At 43.8% G+C, this 16,384-nt stretch overlaps 1 protein-coding gene across 1 annotated transcript; it reads left to right on the plus strand.

The window, feature by feature from the left end:
• Positions 1 to 6,882: 6,882 nt before the first annotated feature.
• Positions 6,883 to 14,450, plus strand: Ces2c (carboxylesterase 2C). The gene is made up of 12 exons (NM_133586.3): positions 6,883 to 6,974; positions 7,874 to 8,084; positions 9,719 to 9,860; positions 10,483 to 10,616; positions 10,693 to 10,951; positions 11,657 to 11,755; positions 12,011 to 12,151; positions 12,270 to 12,350; positions 12,563 to 12,707; positions 13,068 to 13,205; positions 13,578 to 13,650; positions 14,075 to 14,450. The coding sequence occupies exons 1-12, from the start codon at positions 6,899 to 6,901 to the stop codon at positions 14,259 to 14,261; spliced, it is 1,686 nt and encodes a 561-aa protein (NP_598270.2). The 5' UTR covers positions 6,883 to 6,898; the 3' UTR covers positions 14,262 to 14,450.
• The last annotated feature ends 1,934 nt before the right edge of the window (positions 14,451 to 16,384 follow it).

Below are 16,384 nucleotides of genomic sequence, written 5' to 3' on the forward strand. Positions count from 1 at the left end.
AAATTAAAATTTTTTTAAAAGGAAAGTAAAAGGAGAACAGATGAGGTGGCCTTGCCAGCCTGGTAAGCACTGGCCCCTTTACCTTTGCCTAGCTGTACAGTTCTCCTGCAACAATACCCTGCATTGCGCCATGGAGCTCCCACCTATACCATGTTGGGTACAAACTCCTACCTGGCAAGGCCACAGCCACTTCCTTTTGAGAAACACAGTGCAACCCATAGCAGCACAAACTCATGCCCAGGAACTGATCATGGCCCTGGATCACTGTACTGGCTTCCTGACCACTCTGGCCTATAAGCTTAGCATCTCCTCCTGTGGGTGTTTAGTGTGAGATTCTGAAACAGAAAAATGGGGGAAAGGTCAGAGCTGCCAACTAGATGCCTGAGGACACTCAGCATTGAGGATCCAGCACAGTGTGAGAGATTCTGATGAATGCTGTACCTGGAGCTCAGAAGGACCAAGCAGATGGTCATGAACAGAGGGTCAGATGGGATATGTGCATTCTGTGTGTGGTGGCTATGGCTAGAATGTAGCTGCTGATGCTGAGGACCCTTGGATAACAATGAACCTGTTAACACCTTCCCAATATCCTTGTGCTCTGATTATTCAATCCCTTGGTCAGAGATTTACCTAGATGCCCCAAAAAGGACTCTAGAAAGTTTCCTGGCTGTGAAAATCCAGGACTTTCTAGTCTCATACCCCACAACTGAAATGAGAGACCCAGTTTTCCTTCCCATTGTATCTGACCTTGGGTGAAGGTACAGCTTGGTTTCTAGGGCAAAGAGCACATGGTCCTGTCCTGTCCACATTGTCTTCAGTCCCTTATCAGAAGCTGAGCCAACAGAGTACTGGGCCAGCATGTGTGTGCACACCTTGATGCCTCTTATGCTCAGACGTTCTACTGAGAATTCTGGCAAATTCCTACCATGTCCTCCAGTCTGAGGCATTTTGAGGAAGCCATACTTCCCTCAGCCTGTGGCCTTTGCCTGCTGTTTCACAGATTCTAAGAGGTCACTTGGTCCTATAGGCAAGAAAATCTATCCAGTCAGGCATGGATGTTCTTCTGAATATTCTTGATGTAGGTACCTGGGTTCTGAACCACAGATGACTATAATTAGGCATGGAGTTGTATCACATCCTCTTCTGTTGTACCCAGACCTGGCTCATCCACAGCGACTCAAGGGGACAGTGTCTTGAGTCTCCAGTATTCTTTAAGTAAATAAGCATGGATAAGGTCTTATTCCACATGCTTGTCAATCCAACACTCTTGATGGCACAAAGTAAATAAGAGATTTTCCAACTGATATCAGGCAAGATTCCATTCACACTGCACAAATCTGAGGATGTGTAAGGTGTGCTAAGGTTCATAGGTTCAGGAGACCCCATCTCTTCCTCCAGATCTCTAGGTAAGTAATGAACACTGAGTAGGAAAGAGACATTTTCTTCAGTGATATATCTACCAGTAAATTGCCCATTCTCCTGTAAACAAGCCCTCACTCAATTAGTTACTGTAATTGAATTTATTGGATGATCAACAGCAATTAAGAAGACAATAAATAGAAGAGGAGCTAGAACAGAAAGGAGACAGGAACAAGTGAAAGTTATAGGGGAATTACTATGAACAAATACCTCATTCACATGTATGAAAATGTCATAATGAAACACATTATTATGTACCATTAGAATATACTAATGAAAAACATAAAAGAACTCTAACACTATGAACAATGTTAGCTGTGAAGACTATGTACATCTAGACCACATTGCTTTTGTAGAGGGGGTATTTACAAAAAGAGACTATTAAGAGAGTGTGCTTCCTGCTGTAGGCCTAAGCATGATCAGATTTACTCCTCTGCCAGGTGTAATACTAAAAGGTCTAGGATTCTCATAAAGAAGACTATGAACCTTGTGTACAGTACCACATCCTTGGTAAATTCATTAGCAACTACCCATGATCCCATTCACCAACAAAGAAGAGGTTTCTTACCAACCCTTTGAGATGTAACTTCAGAAACCTCCAAAATCAGATGTATGGCTATGGTAACAGGGAGACTCCCTGGAGACAATAACACACATGCTTGAGTGTGTCTTGTCCTTTCATTGGTTAATCTCTTTAACCTCTGTGCTAAAAACATAGCAGCATCTCTTCTTTAAAATTCGAATTCTGAAAGAGGTAGACTGATAGGGAGAGGAAACTCTTGGAACTGTTGACCTTCATGAAAACCTCACATAGATCTCTAGGGATGCAGATATCTGGAGCCATCACTCAGCCTGGGGTGCTCTTTGAGTTATCTTTGCTCTTGCAAGCAGTCTTGTCAAGGTCCTGCCTATAGATTCAGGTACTGAGTTTGGACCAGAAGCTGATGGGTTCTGGCAGTTGATGTTCTTTTACTGTTCTGGGGGCCAGAGGTAGTAGCTTCTGGCAGTTAACTCCTGTTGATATCAGCAGAGAATTAAGAAAAGAAACTTAGTTACTGGACTCTATAGTCTTTAAATCAGGAGCCACTGATGACCAAGCAAAAGGATTGGAGTTTGTTAACTCTTCATGAGCCAGAGAAAAAAAAAGAAAGATAAAGCCAGGCATACACAGACACATACATAGTGGATGAAGCAGAAAAGGGATACACTATCTGTTTAGTTTTTTTCTTAGTTTTTATACCTTCTCAGACAAAAATTACCTCATAGCAATTATCAGGTAGAACCATTATAGTGGAATAATTGATTACATACATGGTTTTCTAAACACGTTTACATTTCATAAGTTCATTTTAAGTTTAAAGCAATATCTCATGCCAACGGTTGATAATGTTTAAGGAATAGCAGCAGAACTGTTTACATGCCTTTCAGTTAAGACCAGTACCTGACTAAATATCCTTTATCTATTTTACAGCTCCACAAGTTCATTATAAGTTTAAAGCAATAGTTTTTGATGGCACAAGTTACCAAGGTTTTGTCAAGAGACAAATCATCTACCTTGTATCTTATTACTTTGAAGTCTTGTATGGATAAACTTGTCAATCGTTTATTTTCTGTCCTGACACCTACAATAAATTGACCATTCCCAGTTTATGACCTTTATGACGGACATTAGTGACCTCAGTCCTAATCCAGAAGAAATGTTTTCCTTGATCATAAATCTGTTCCAAGTCTATCTTCTTTTCCTAGTGCAATTAGTTCATGACACAGAATTCTATTTGTAGCTTTTTATTCTAGAGGGGACTTAAAACTACTTGTATCTATTTAGGAGTTCTATAAAATCATTGACAGTAACTATGAAATCACCATCTCATCTAAACAGCATGAAAGTACATCTGCAGGAAATTTGCCCAATAGGGTGGGCTGATGCCCAGGATTTGTTAGGTCATGTATTGGTGGCAGGAAAGGCATAACAACAGTGAGAAACAATCCTGAGATGAAGTCTCCGGAGTCCATGCATTTCAGAGCTCACCCATGTGAATTGGAGGGCATCTCAGAAACACCAGGCTGATTTGCAGCTTAGGTTTGCCAAATTCTACAGTGTCAAAACACAATGCTCTATGAGGTGAGAGCTTGTGAAGATGACAAACCCAGAGGAGAGAGAAGGACTTCACTGAACACCTCTCTGCACCTTTGGCTATGGAAAAAAATCAGAGCTGCCTAAGGAATGTATAGAATGCAAGGCAAGTCCCAGTCTGAGACAGAGAAAAGTTAGCAAACTCATGATGTACCTCATCCACCTTCACTCAAATCAGAACTCCACAGCCTAGGTCCATAGGGATCAGTAGGTAAAAGTGATAATACTGGCATGCCCTACCCCAGACACCAATAAATAGACAAAGATAAAGTTAAGCCTGACTTAGGTGTTGGGGAGAGGGAAGAGTCATTTTTAGGATGCAAGTAGATGGCTGCGTGATACTTCTTCTGGTGACTGAGGCATTATTGAGCTCCTGCTGCAAACACTTCTCTGAGCACTTTAGAATTTTAATACCATTATTAGTTTTGAAGAGTTTAATTATTAAATGATTTGTATATAATCAAACAATCCACTTATCTGCATAGCTTGGTCATTGTGAACAAATGAATGTAACCATTTTCATTTCAAACAGGCCACATTTTGAGATTTTGAGGGTGCACACACTCAGTTGGAGATGTTGGAAATTTTTCTTCTCCCTTATTAGAAAAATGGCTGGTCCCTGCCTAATTCTTGTACAATTACTGTCCATCATATCCATCTGATTCTCCTGTGACATCTTGACTGTGACCTTCTCACATAAGTGCTCTGGCTTCTCCTATTACAACTTTCTGGCCAGGTATGGGGATAGGGTTCCCGATATCCCAGTCAAGTTCCAGAATTTATTCTGGGCCTTGAGAGGATCAGGAGGCCAGAGAGGGAACAGAAACAGCAGAGGTGACTTTCCTTGCCTCCTAGCCATTGGTTCCTGTCACTCATGACTAATAACTTCTCCTACAATGAGAACTTTGACCGACCACAGCAAGTTCCCCACCTATATTCTTTTTTGTTTAAATTCCTGCCTGGGCAGAACTCACACATTCTGCTTCCTGTTTGTGAAACTTGGTCGTCTTAACAGCACAGACTCAGAACTGAGAGCTGTTCATGCCACAGAACCAACTGCATAGCTGACTGAATGCTGTGCTCTTTGGGCTGCTGCTACTTTTTATCCATGTGCAGGGTGAGGCTCACTAAACTGGCAATGGCCAATGACTGGAGTCAGAGCTGCCTAACCCTGCTTGTAAGAGCTGAGCTTGTGGGAGGAAAGGCATGGGGAATGGGGAGGGAACTGATCAAAACCATAGATCAGACATTCTCAAACTGTAGGTCACAACCATAGGGAAAAACCATATATGAGTGGTATTAGAAACACCCAACCATACGATTATTTTATCTTGGTGCCTTCTAACTGAATGTTGCTCTTGAGTGGTTTCTCAGTTTTTAAGAGCATCAGAAATATGTTTTCCATTCGTTATGAACCACAGGCTGAGGACTGGTGCAATAGATAAAAGTATGAGAAACATGTTCCTACCAATTCCCCAACAAAAGCACTTACTTTTGTGGACCCAATACCACTCAGAGGGGCAGAGACTTCTAAGATCACTCTATACTGAGGAGTTCAGTGTGAGATTTGGTGAGAGCAGTAGAGAATTCAGGGAAAATAAAGAGGTATTTTGCCCTCCTTGGAGTATGGCTATGACTGTAACTCTTAGTAACATTGAATAAGAATGATAATAATCGTAAATTCAAGTGGCAAAATATCTCTGAGTGTGTGATCTCTTTGACTAGCGAAATGGTGGAGAACTCTTGGAAAATAATATAGGAAAGGTTCCTGTCCCTGAGGCACAGGGAAACTCCCATACTCATACTCCAAAACTGAACTAGGGGTCCTGGGTTTCCTTCCTCTGTGCCCTAGTAAGAAGGGGATGGGAATCTTACAATCTCCTGGCAGCTGATTACTGAAAACTAACCCTGAGACATCTCTCCACCAGGTCAGCACTCACCAGAGTCCAGCCCCATCAGAAACACACACACTGGCCAGGTCCGAGGCAAACTTGACCGCATGAAGGTCACTAAAGCTGGTATCTACACCTTCCTGGGAATTCCCTTTGCCAAGCCTCCTGTAGGGCCACTGCGCTTTGCACCTCCTGAGGCCCCTGAGCCATGGAGTGGTGTGAGAGATGCGACCTCACATCCGGCCATGTAAGTTCTGGACCCAGAGGGTTTCAGGTACTGAAGGAAACTGTTATCTGAGCTCTGGGCCATGCTGAAGTGTCTCCTCCATCTCAGCTACACAGAAGTTTTCTCTCTTTGTGGATGAGTGTTCCATGCATGTTTTTTGTTTGTTTGTTTGTGTTTTTTTTTCTGGTGATGGATTCGATTGAACAACTGTGTCAAGGCTCCTGGGTCAGAATTTTCACTGATAAATATTTTGGAGGGGGAAAATGATAAAGTGTTCACAGGTTCAGAATAAGCCCAGTGTTCTCTGCCACAATGGGAAGTATCTCCAGGCATGAGTAAATGTCACCTATTAGGCATCAGTGGCACTGATTCCAGGAGAATATACTTCAGATCCTGAGGAATGCAACAGTAGTCAAGACTTACTAACCCCACCCTCACAGTCACTATGACAACCTATAGGGCCAAGTGCCATTGACCAGGGAACAGATAGGTAAAATCAATTTCCTCTGGAGACACTTCAGACAAGAAAATTAACATTATTTGAATGTTAAATTTGAACATTAAGTGAATAATTTAAATTGAACATTAAATGAACGAGTGACTGTGAAGTTGATCTTGGGAGGAGCTGAGCACTAGAGGAGACCCCTCATAACAGTGGAGAAAACAGGTCTGTGGGCTCTACAGAATTTCAGTGTGTTTTCTCAAAAAAACAAAATGGGACCTAATAGGGAGAGAGTCAGACAGGTCCTAAAATGATTGTAGGGACCAGGGACCCTGGAAACAGGCTCAGTAAAGTGAGTCTTCAAAGCACAGAAGTCTTGAGGATACAGGTAACACTCAAAGCTCCTGCATCTGCCTGACTCTCCTGTGACATCTTGACTGTGACCTTCTCACAGAGCACTCCACGTTCTGTTACAACTTTCTGGCCAGGTATAAGGACAGGGTTCCTGATATCCCAGATAACCTCCAGAGTCCACACTGTGCCTTTCCAGGAGGCCAGAGAGCGAACAGAAACAGCAGAGGTGGTTTTTTTCCTGCCTCCTGGCCATTGGCTCCTGTCACATGTGACCAATCACTTCTACAATGTGAACTTTCACCCACGACATCATGTTCCCCGCCTACATTCCTTCAGTTTAAATTCCTGCCTGGGCAAGCTTCACGGTTTATTCTTCCTGTTTGTGAAACTTGGTCATTCTAGCAGCACAGACTCAGAACTGAGAACTGGCCATGGCACGGAAACAACCACATAGCTGGCTGAATGCTGTGCTCTTTGGGCTCCTGCTTATTCTTATCCATGTGTGGGGTAAGGCTCACTAAACTGGCAATGGGGAATGACTGGAATCAGAGTTGCCAAGCTCTGCTTGGCAGAGTTTAGCTTGTGGGAGAGAAGGAATGGGAGGGGCACTGATGGTAACCTTAGATCAGCCATTCTCAACCTCTACTTCCTGGCCATTGGAAAATCCATATATCCCATGACATTAGATACACTCAAACATAAAATTATTTTTATTGCTTCTTCCTTACTGTAATGTTGCTCTCGAGTGGTTTCTTAGTTCCTAAGAGCATCAGAAATATGTGTTTTCCAGTGATCACGACCCACAGATTGAAGAATGGCACAATACACAGAAGATGGGAAACATGCGGGGTTGGGGATTTAGCTCAGTGGTAGAGCGCTTGCCTAGCAAGCGCAAGGCCCTGGGTTCGGTCCCCATCTCCGAAAAAAGAAAAGGAAAAAAAAAATGGGAAACATGCTTACCACTTCCCCAACAAAAGCACACATATTTTGAGGACACACTAGCACTCAGAGGGTCAGAGACATCTAAGATCACTCCATACTGAGGAGACAATTCAGTGTAAGGAGCTTTGGAGACAGCAGGAGACAATTCAGGAGAAAATAAGAAGGCACTCTTCCCTACTTGTTGTATGTGTATAACAATTAATGATAATTTCATGTGGCTAAATGGCTCTGAATATGTGATGACTTCTTTGGCTAGGGAAATGTTCTCACATACTTCAAAATGGACATAAAAAAGGTTCCTAGCCTGAGGGATAGAAAGCTCCCACATTCACACGCCTCAGGTGAACTCGGGTTGGGGTTGGATGGGTTCCCTTCTTCTGTGCCCTGGTGACAATGAGACGGGAATCTCACAATCTGCTGGCAACTGATTACAGAAAACTAACCCTGAAGTATCTCTCCACCAGGTCAGGACTCACCAGAGTCCAGCTCCATCAGGACCACACACACGGGCCAGGTCCGAGGAAAGCTTGACCACGTGAGGGACACTAAAGCTGGTGTCCACACCTTCCTGGGAATTCCCTTTGCCAAGGCTCCTGTAGGACCGCTGCGCTTTGCACCTCCTGAGGACCCTGAGCCATGGAGTGGTGTGAGAGATGGGACCTCACATCCGGCCATGTAAGTTCTGGACCCAGAGGGTTTCAGGCTCTGGAGGAGACTGTGCTCTGAGTTCTGGGCCATGCTGAAGTGTCTCCTCCATTTCAGCTACACAGAAGTTTTCCCTCTTTGTAGATGAGTGCCTCATGCATTTTTCTGATGCTGTGCTAAGATTGATTAGAACAATTGTACCATGCTCCTGGATCAGAGTTTCACACTCATAGGGAATAACATGGAGGTATTATGGAGAGAAACAAAGATAAAATTGTTCACACATTCCAGTTAAGCAAAGTGTCCTCTACCACATTGGGCGGCATCTCTAGGCATGAGTAAATGTTACCTATTAGGCAACAAGCACCCTAAATCCAGGAGAATATACTTCAGGTACTTGAGGAGGACAGCAGTGATAGATAATTGCTAACCCCATCCTCGCAGCCATTGTGAAATCCTATAAGGCCATGTGCCATTGACCAGGGAACAAATAGATGTAATTAATCCCCCCTGGAGACACTTCAGACAAGAGAAGTTCCCTGAGAGTCTGCACACGTGAGGAAGGACTACTCACTACCCTTTAGGGCAGCAGTATTATCCATTGAATCCTTTAGTAGCTCTGGGAGTCCAACACTCCAAAATGGGGATCTTAGTTTATTTTCTGTTGCTGTAATAAAGTACCAACAAAAGCAAGTTAAAAGAGAAAGCTACTATTAGAGGCTCCAGATTACAATCCATCATGGGGAGGGGGGTGGGGAAGACAGTGAAACAAAACTACAGGAGCTTCTCACATCACAGCCATACCCAGTGTCTTGGTTAGAGTTTTACTGCTGTGAACAGACACCATGAACATGGCAAGTCTTGTAAAGGACAACATTTATTTATTTTTATTTTTTAAAGATTTGTTTATTTATTACAAAGCACACTGTAGCTGTCTTCAGAAACACCAGAAGAGGGCATCAGAGCTCATTACAGATAGTTGTGAGCCATCATGTGGTTGCTGGGATTTGAACTCAGGACCTCTAGAAGAGCAGTCAGTGCTCTTAACCACTATGGAGCTGACTTTCAGGTTCAGAGGTTCAGTCCAGTATCATTAATGTGGGAACATGGCAGCATCTAGGCAGACACAGTGCAGGAGGAGCTGAGAGCTCTACATCTTCATCTAAAGGTTGCTAGCAGAATACTGACTTCCAGGCAGCTAGGGTGAGGGTCTTAAAGCCCACAGTGACACACCTACTCCAACAGGGCCACAATTTCTAATAGTGCCACTCCCTGGGCCAAGCATATACAAGCCATGACATCCAGGAACAGAGACTAGAAAATACTTGCATGACTGCTAATCCTTGACTTGCTTTTCCCATACAATTCAATGAATGTCACTGCAGACAGCCAATCATTTCCATGGAGACAACTACTAGTCTCTCTATCCCAGACTTACAAAGATTAAAATCCAGGCCCCACCTAACTGGCAGCCTCCCCAGATATCTGGCTCTACCAGATATCATCCAGCTTTCATAGAGCTTGTGGCCTTTACCTCACTTGGACTTTAGAGAGAGACTTTGTGTTCACAAACACCATGAGGAGCTGCAGCTGAACATGGCTGAGATAAAATCTCCAGACTCACATTGCTCATGTCTTGGAATATCTGTTTGCTATTTTCAAAGGTGTCTGCAAAATATTGATATGCTGGATGAAGTAGGCCTGACAGATATGAAAATGATACTGTCTTCCATTCCTATGTCTGAGGACTGCCTGTATCTCAACATCTATACACCAGCCCATGCCCATGAGGGCTCTAACCTGCCTGTGAGTGTCAGACCATGGTCAGCTATGGGAGAGGGCATTTTGTCAAGATGGTTAGAAGGGACAAAATAAACCTGAGTTCCATTGCAGGGTGGACTCTGATGAAAGTCTTAGCTTACTTGGGTCACAGAAGGCCATCTCGGCCACACAATGCAGCTGAAAACTGAGTATGGAACACAGAGCCATCAAAGGCTCTTCAATAAAACCAGAAATCATTCTACAACCTGTGCTCTGCAGAAGCACTTAGGGGTTCAAGACCTCAACACAATTTTATACATTTATGTTTCTGTTGTGACAATGAGAGTTGGTGGCCCTTTCAATTTTTAATTTAGAGAGATATCCATAGAGACACTCCTCTTTGTTCCACTGTGAAAAGTCTGAGTAATGATGATGTTCCTCTATGAAGAGAGCCATGAATTCAAACTGAGACACATGGTGGGATGGGGACTAGAAGTACACTAATGGGAATACTAGAGGTCCCTGGCTGTGGCCAAGGCCCTAAAATCCTAGGGATTTTTATATATTTTGGTAGCTGCACAGAGGCACAGCAGTGGATATTCTAGTAAGCAGATCAGAGAGCTTGGACAGGCTAGGACTTTCCTGGCATCTCCCTTGACTTCTCCAGGTGATGGTGTGCATCCACGGAGGTGCACTGGTTATAGGAATGGCTTCCATGTGTGATGGATCTCTATTGGCAGTCAATGAGGACTTGGTGGTTGTCGCTATCCAGTATCGTCTGGGTGTCCTGGGCTTTTTCAGGTAAGGCCATTACTGGGCAATAGTAGCTGATCAGAACCTAGACAGCCTTTTGATCCATGTATCTTCCACTTCTCAGCACTGGAGATGAGCATGCCAGAGGCAACTGGGGATACCTGGACCAAGTGGCTGCCCTGCGATGGGTCCAGCAGAATATCGCCCATTTTGGAGGCAACCCTAACCGGGTCACTATTTTTGGCGTGTCTGCAGGTGGCACAAGTGTGTCTTCACATGTTATATCCCCCATGTCTCAAGGGCTCTTCCATGGTGCCATCATGGAGAGTGGAGTGGCCCTGCTGCCTGACCTTATCTCTGAAACCTCTGAGACGGTCTCCACTGTAAGTGTCCTCAGCCCTGCCACCTCAGTCTTTATGGTACTCCACTGTTCTGTTCAGTGGGGAAATAGAGTCTTTCCAATAATTTCTGAGAAACTCGGGGGTTATCATCTACTTGCATCTACTTCATACTGGATGAGTATGCTAACTGTCCATGAACTAGTCCTTGCAGTTTCCACCACTGGCAAAAATAATTCTGCATGTGTTTGGAAGCTGGTTCACTGGTTTTTAAAACTGCTTGGAGTGCAAGCATGAGGTGATTAGTTTCAAATCCCAAGAACACACAAAGGGCTTGAGACATTAACACATAACTGAAATTCTCGTGTTATTGTGGATAGATGGGCGCCAGAGAATCCTTGGATGTTCACAGACCGGCTCATGGGGACAGGCAGCAATAAAACAAGAAGTCACCCTGTCAAATAAAGGGGCAGTGAAGACTGAGACTTTGCCCTCTAACCTTCATGTAGGGACCCTTAGACAATTATAGTTTCCCCAATACATGAAACACAGAAAGATAGGTAAAGAAAACAAAGCTACCCTAAACATGTGCAAGTAGAGTCCTGCTTGCTGGCTGTCACCTTTGAGCAATAGGACAATGGGAACATTTATTTATTCCAATCCACACAACACACACTATAGTGTTGGAATTAGACACAACAACATCAAATTGGATTGAGAACAGTTCTTCTTGCCTCTTTTCCTTTGCAGACAGTGGCCAAGCTCTCTGGATGTGAGGCCACGGACTCAGAGACCCTGGTGCGCTGCCTGAGAGCCAAGAGTGGAGCAGAGATTCTGGTCATTAACAAGGTTGGAATAATTGGAAGAACCTGGTCTACAGGATGTGGGATTCTGAACCAAATACCTTCTCTTTATGCCTTTGTGTTCTTTCAGTTCTGTGTGCAAAATGAATATCAAGATAGGCTTATCTAAGTGTAGATTCTCCTCCAGGGTGAGCAGATCACCCTGAAACCAGTGAGAAATGAGAAAAAGGTGGAGGTGATTCAGTGGACATCAGGATATTTATTTCATTAACTTTCAGCATTGACCTTTAATGCCACTCAGGTCTTCAAGATGATTCCCGCTGTGGTGGATGGAGAGTTCCTACCCAGGCATCCCAAAGAGCTGTTGGCATCTGAGGATTTTCACCCTGTCCCCAGCATCATTGGTGTTAACACTGATGAGTACTGTTGCACCATTCCTATGGTGAGGCACAGTTCCAATCCTCTCGGAGCCTGGAGAGTATATGAATGCTAAGCAATAGAAACTCAGTAAATCTTTCATCGATCAGACGCCACACTTAAGACTGTCTTCTGCCTCCCAGGTCATGGGCACTGCTCAAATAATAAAGGAGTTATCCAGAGAGAACCTGCAGGCTGTTCTAAAGGATACAGCAGCACAAATGGTGAGATACCTCAGGTCCTTCCCACATAGAGGTGTCTCTCATATATCCTTTTCAGACAGCATCTCTAGTAATAAAATAAGTGCATATGGTGATTCTGTGTGGGGCCCTCAGACCCTATGTCATCCCAGCTGCATTCTCCCAAATAGCAAATGTTGTTGCCTACTGAACCTATACTATGTCTAACCATATTGTTCTGGATCTCCTTGGTGCAGATGCTTCCTCCTGAGTGTGGTGACCTGCTAATGGAAGAGTACATGGGGAACACTGATGATCCCCAGACCCTACAAATACAGTACGCTGAGATGATGGGAGACTTCCTGTTTGTGATCCCTGCACTCCAAGTTGCACACTTTCAACGTGGGTACATCTGTGTCAAGGATGATTGCAGTAGTTCAGAAATGGGGGTCATGGGTGAACACTGTGGAGCAGTGTGGTACCCAGGTCTCCTCATGCCTAGTTTAAGAGAGCAAAATCTGTCTACAGAGGAGAAAATGGGTTGCTGACACTCTATTGACCTAACAAAACCACTCAGCTGGGAAGGCCATGGGCACTGATGAGTCAAGGACTTTTCATTGGGTAGTGCTCCAGTCTGGGGTTCACTCTCCATTTACCTTCTATGATTCTAGGTGACTTTTTATCAAGGTATTTTGTTACCAAATATTTGTCAGAAAAACTTCAGGTAAGAGATAACTAAGTCACTCTTTGTCCCATGCCCAGGTTCCCATGCCCCTGTCTACTTCTATGAGTTCCAACATGCACCCAGCTATTTCAAGAATGTCAGGCCACCCCACGTGAAGGCTGACCATGCTGATGAGGTTCCTTTTGTCTTTGGGTCCTTCTTCTGGGGCATAAAAGGTGAGTCTTCATTTCTTTTCTAGAACTGAATCAGGTCCCAGGTGACCTTCCTGCAGGGACTCCTGATTTTCCAGTCCATTTTAGAAAACCTAGGTTATGGGAAGGGAAAAGAATAAATGTGTATTATGGCCTCAAAACTGTGCGCAGCTTGGAATCTGCACCCTTCCTAGTCTACCCTGTGATGGAGGCGCTAAGGCCACATCAGGGCAGGAACTGAATTAGAAACTTGCATAATCTTGGTTTCTTGATAATGAAGAAGGGAGGCAACAAAGCCAATAGTTTAGGGTCAGACAGCAGCTGCAATGATGCACATGAAAAATGAATTGACAGTTGCATGAGGTGGCATACACTTTGTCTTTCTCATGACTCCAGTTGACTTCACTGAGGAGGAGAAGCTGCTGAGTAGGCGGATGATGAAGTACTGGGCCAATTTTGCAAGACACGGGTAAGAACACACCTCTCAACCTTACAAGTGAGTCCCTATCTAGGGCTTCCTTTTGGATGGTTACCTTCTAGCATGCATGAATCTTCCACCACCTGCTAGAGTCTTTTCTACATAGTAACTCATTTATACATATATCTTGATATGTTGTAAGTGTCGCATACTAGTTATCTCACGGTGGCCTAGCTTATGGGCTATAGTGCTATGGTACTGTTCTTTAGATCTTACCTCTTAGGGAGAGACATAAAACAGGTCAGGTAGTCTCCCCTACATGAAGCAGAAACTCGTGAGTGACACTTGTATGCATATATCAGGACACCCATTCCATCAGACCCCTTAACTGGTGTCCTAATTTTTCCACTTTCCTGACCCAAAACATAAGATCAGGCTTTGGATGAGTGTTCTTTTCTGGTTGGCATATCCACAGGAACCCCAACAGCGAGGGTCTACCCTACTGGCCTGTGTTGGACCACGATGAGCAGTACCTGCAGTTGGACACCCAGCCTGCTGTGGACCGAGCCCTGAAGGCCAGAAGGCTGCAGTTCTGGACCAAGACTCTGCCCCAGAAGATCCAGGAGCTAAATGGAGCTCAGAAAAACCATGCAGAGCTGTAGTGTCTGGTGAAAGGAACAGAGTGTGGGAGTGAGGGCAGGTGGGATCATTCTGAGTTTCAAAGTCTAATTTTCTGTTCCAACACGCAGAATCCTTTCCAACCCCAATATTTTCCCTTTCTGACATGAATGAGAAGCCCTCCGTGTGTTACTCTTTATTCTTCTGGGCAAAATTTAATTGGACTCAATAAAAGTTCCCATAATAGTGTGGATATATGAACCCTAAGTACCCAGATCATCTTTAACCCTTCACTGAAACTAGGTTCCTTCTTCCTTCTTTCTTTCCTTTTTTTCCCTTTCATCCTTCCTTCCTTCCTTCTTTCCATGACTTCTCCCCATTCTCACTCTCCTCTTTCCAAGTGCAAGAGCCTCTTCAAATGAAGCAGATGCTTCAGGGACTGTTGACTGCAGGAGAGTGACTGCATCAAAATCCTGTGTCCTGGGCTGGGGATTTAGCTCAGTGGTAGAGCGCTTACCTAGGAAGCGCAAGGCCCTGGGTTCGGTCCCCAGCTCCAAAAAAAAGAACCAAAAAAAAAAAAAATCCTGTGTCCTCTTTTGCAAGTTTATGTTTTCTCATATGTGTAACTGAGCACAAGAAACCTGATTTCTCTAAACCCTATTGCCTTCAAAATGCTCTTCCCAAAAGATTATAAACAACAAACTGCACTCACACCATCAGTGTTCTCAAATGTTTGAAGGCTGAGACAAAAGTATTACAGAAGCCTGGGGCATGATAACAAGACCCACCACTCTGAAGCAAAACAAAAATCATAACCAGTACCTTACAACAACAGTAACAGATGTGCTGTCTTATAGATTGGGAAATCCAGGGTCAAGATGCCCATAGATTCGCTGTGTAATGAGAAACTTCTCTGGGAAATCAGTTTCAAGGATCACTGCTTGTGCCCTCTCCTGGTGGGATGTGGAAACAAGACCATTACAAGAATAATATTAAGTCCTTGCTGACTTGAAATGGGGGCAGGGAAGACCTTCCTTTCAGTGAGACTGACCATGTATGATGTGTCCATTCTATATGAACAGCATTGATTGAAGTTCCTACTGCCAGCATGCCTCTGCTTATCAGCTCTGTAGATGCACACTGAAGTGGGTGTCAAATATGTTTGAGACTTTTAATAACTACCTCATTTTTAATAGCTTGAGTGTGGATTGTTTTTATGGTGCTGGAGATTGGTCTTAGGACTTGTGCATGTTGGACCATGGTTCCACTCAAGAACCTCAGACTACTGTGGGTCATTCAGATGAAATCAAATTAATCTCTTTTAGGTATCTGGTTTAGTGAATCTGAGAAAATCCTCAAGGCATATACCTCCCACCAAATCAGATTTAGAACATTCCCCATTCCCACACTTCCCAGAGGGCATCCCTTGGGCCCTTTGGCTGCCATTCACTGCCATTAATTCTGTTTCAAAGTAAACATGGCATTGCTTTATTTTACTGTCCTGGGACTTGTCTCTAATCCAATATAAATAGAATGTTTTGTGTCTGGTTAGGCCACTTCACATAATGTTTTTGTTTCCCTTTATTGTGGAGTGCTATCCAAGTGTACACACAACACATTTTATCCACTTACTTGTCTATACACAACCATTGTCCTTGCTCATTAGCTCTTCTTTCTGTAGACACAGTTTCTGTATAGACCAGGAGGGCATTGAACACACGACCTCACTGTCTTGGCCCCTCAGTGGTTGGATTACAGGCTAAACTATAGGATTATATGGACACCCACCCTAGGTTTGGATTGTAATAAGCTGTATGGAAATTATCACACATGATTTTATGTGCTCTCATTGTTCTATTGTTGGCTTTACAATCTAGGGCAGAATTGCTATGTCATGAGACATGTGTGTTAAACATTTAAAGAAGTTGTAAGGCTAGGGATATAGCAGTAGTAGACATCTTGCCCTACATGGACAAAACCCTGGGCACCACAAAAAGCAAAAGGAAACCAGAGCAGATGGCATAGGCTTGAAATCCTAGCTACTCAGAGAGCTGAAGCCAGAGATCACAAGACTTGCCTGAGCTATACAGCAAGCTCCTGGAAAAACTGGAACTTTTAGTTGTGTTCTGTCTCCACATAAAAAGTACAAAAAAAATGGTTGTTATGG

Source organism: Rattus norvegicus, chromosome 1 (genome assembly GCF_036323735.1).
Source record: "Rattus norvegicus strain BN/NHsdMcwi chromosome 1, GRCr8, whole genome shotgun sequence".
Taxonomy (NCBI): domain Eukaryota; kingdom Metazoa; phylum Chordata; class Mammalia; order Rodentia; family Muridae; genus Rattus; species Rattus norvegicus.

Bases quoted from the DNA above. Each gene is read 5' to 3' on its own strand.
- Ces2c (NM_133586.3), top strand. From the start codon at position 6,899: ATGGCACGGAAACAACCACATAGCTGGCTGAATGCTGTGCTCTTTGGG. The intron at 6,975-7,873 runs GTAAGGCTCACT...TCTCTCCACCAG, and splicing joins TATTCTTATCCATGTGTGGG to GTCAGGACTCACCAGAGTCC. The intron at 12,708-13,067 runs GTGGGTACATCT...TCCCATGCCCAG, and splicing joins CCAAGTTGCACACTTTCAAC to GTTCCCATGCCCCTGTCTAC.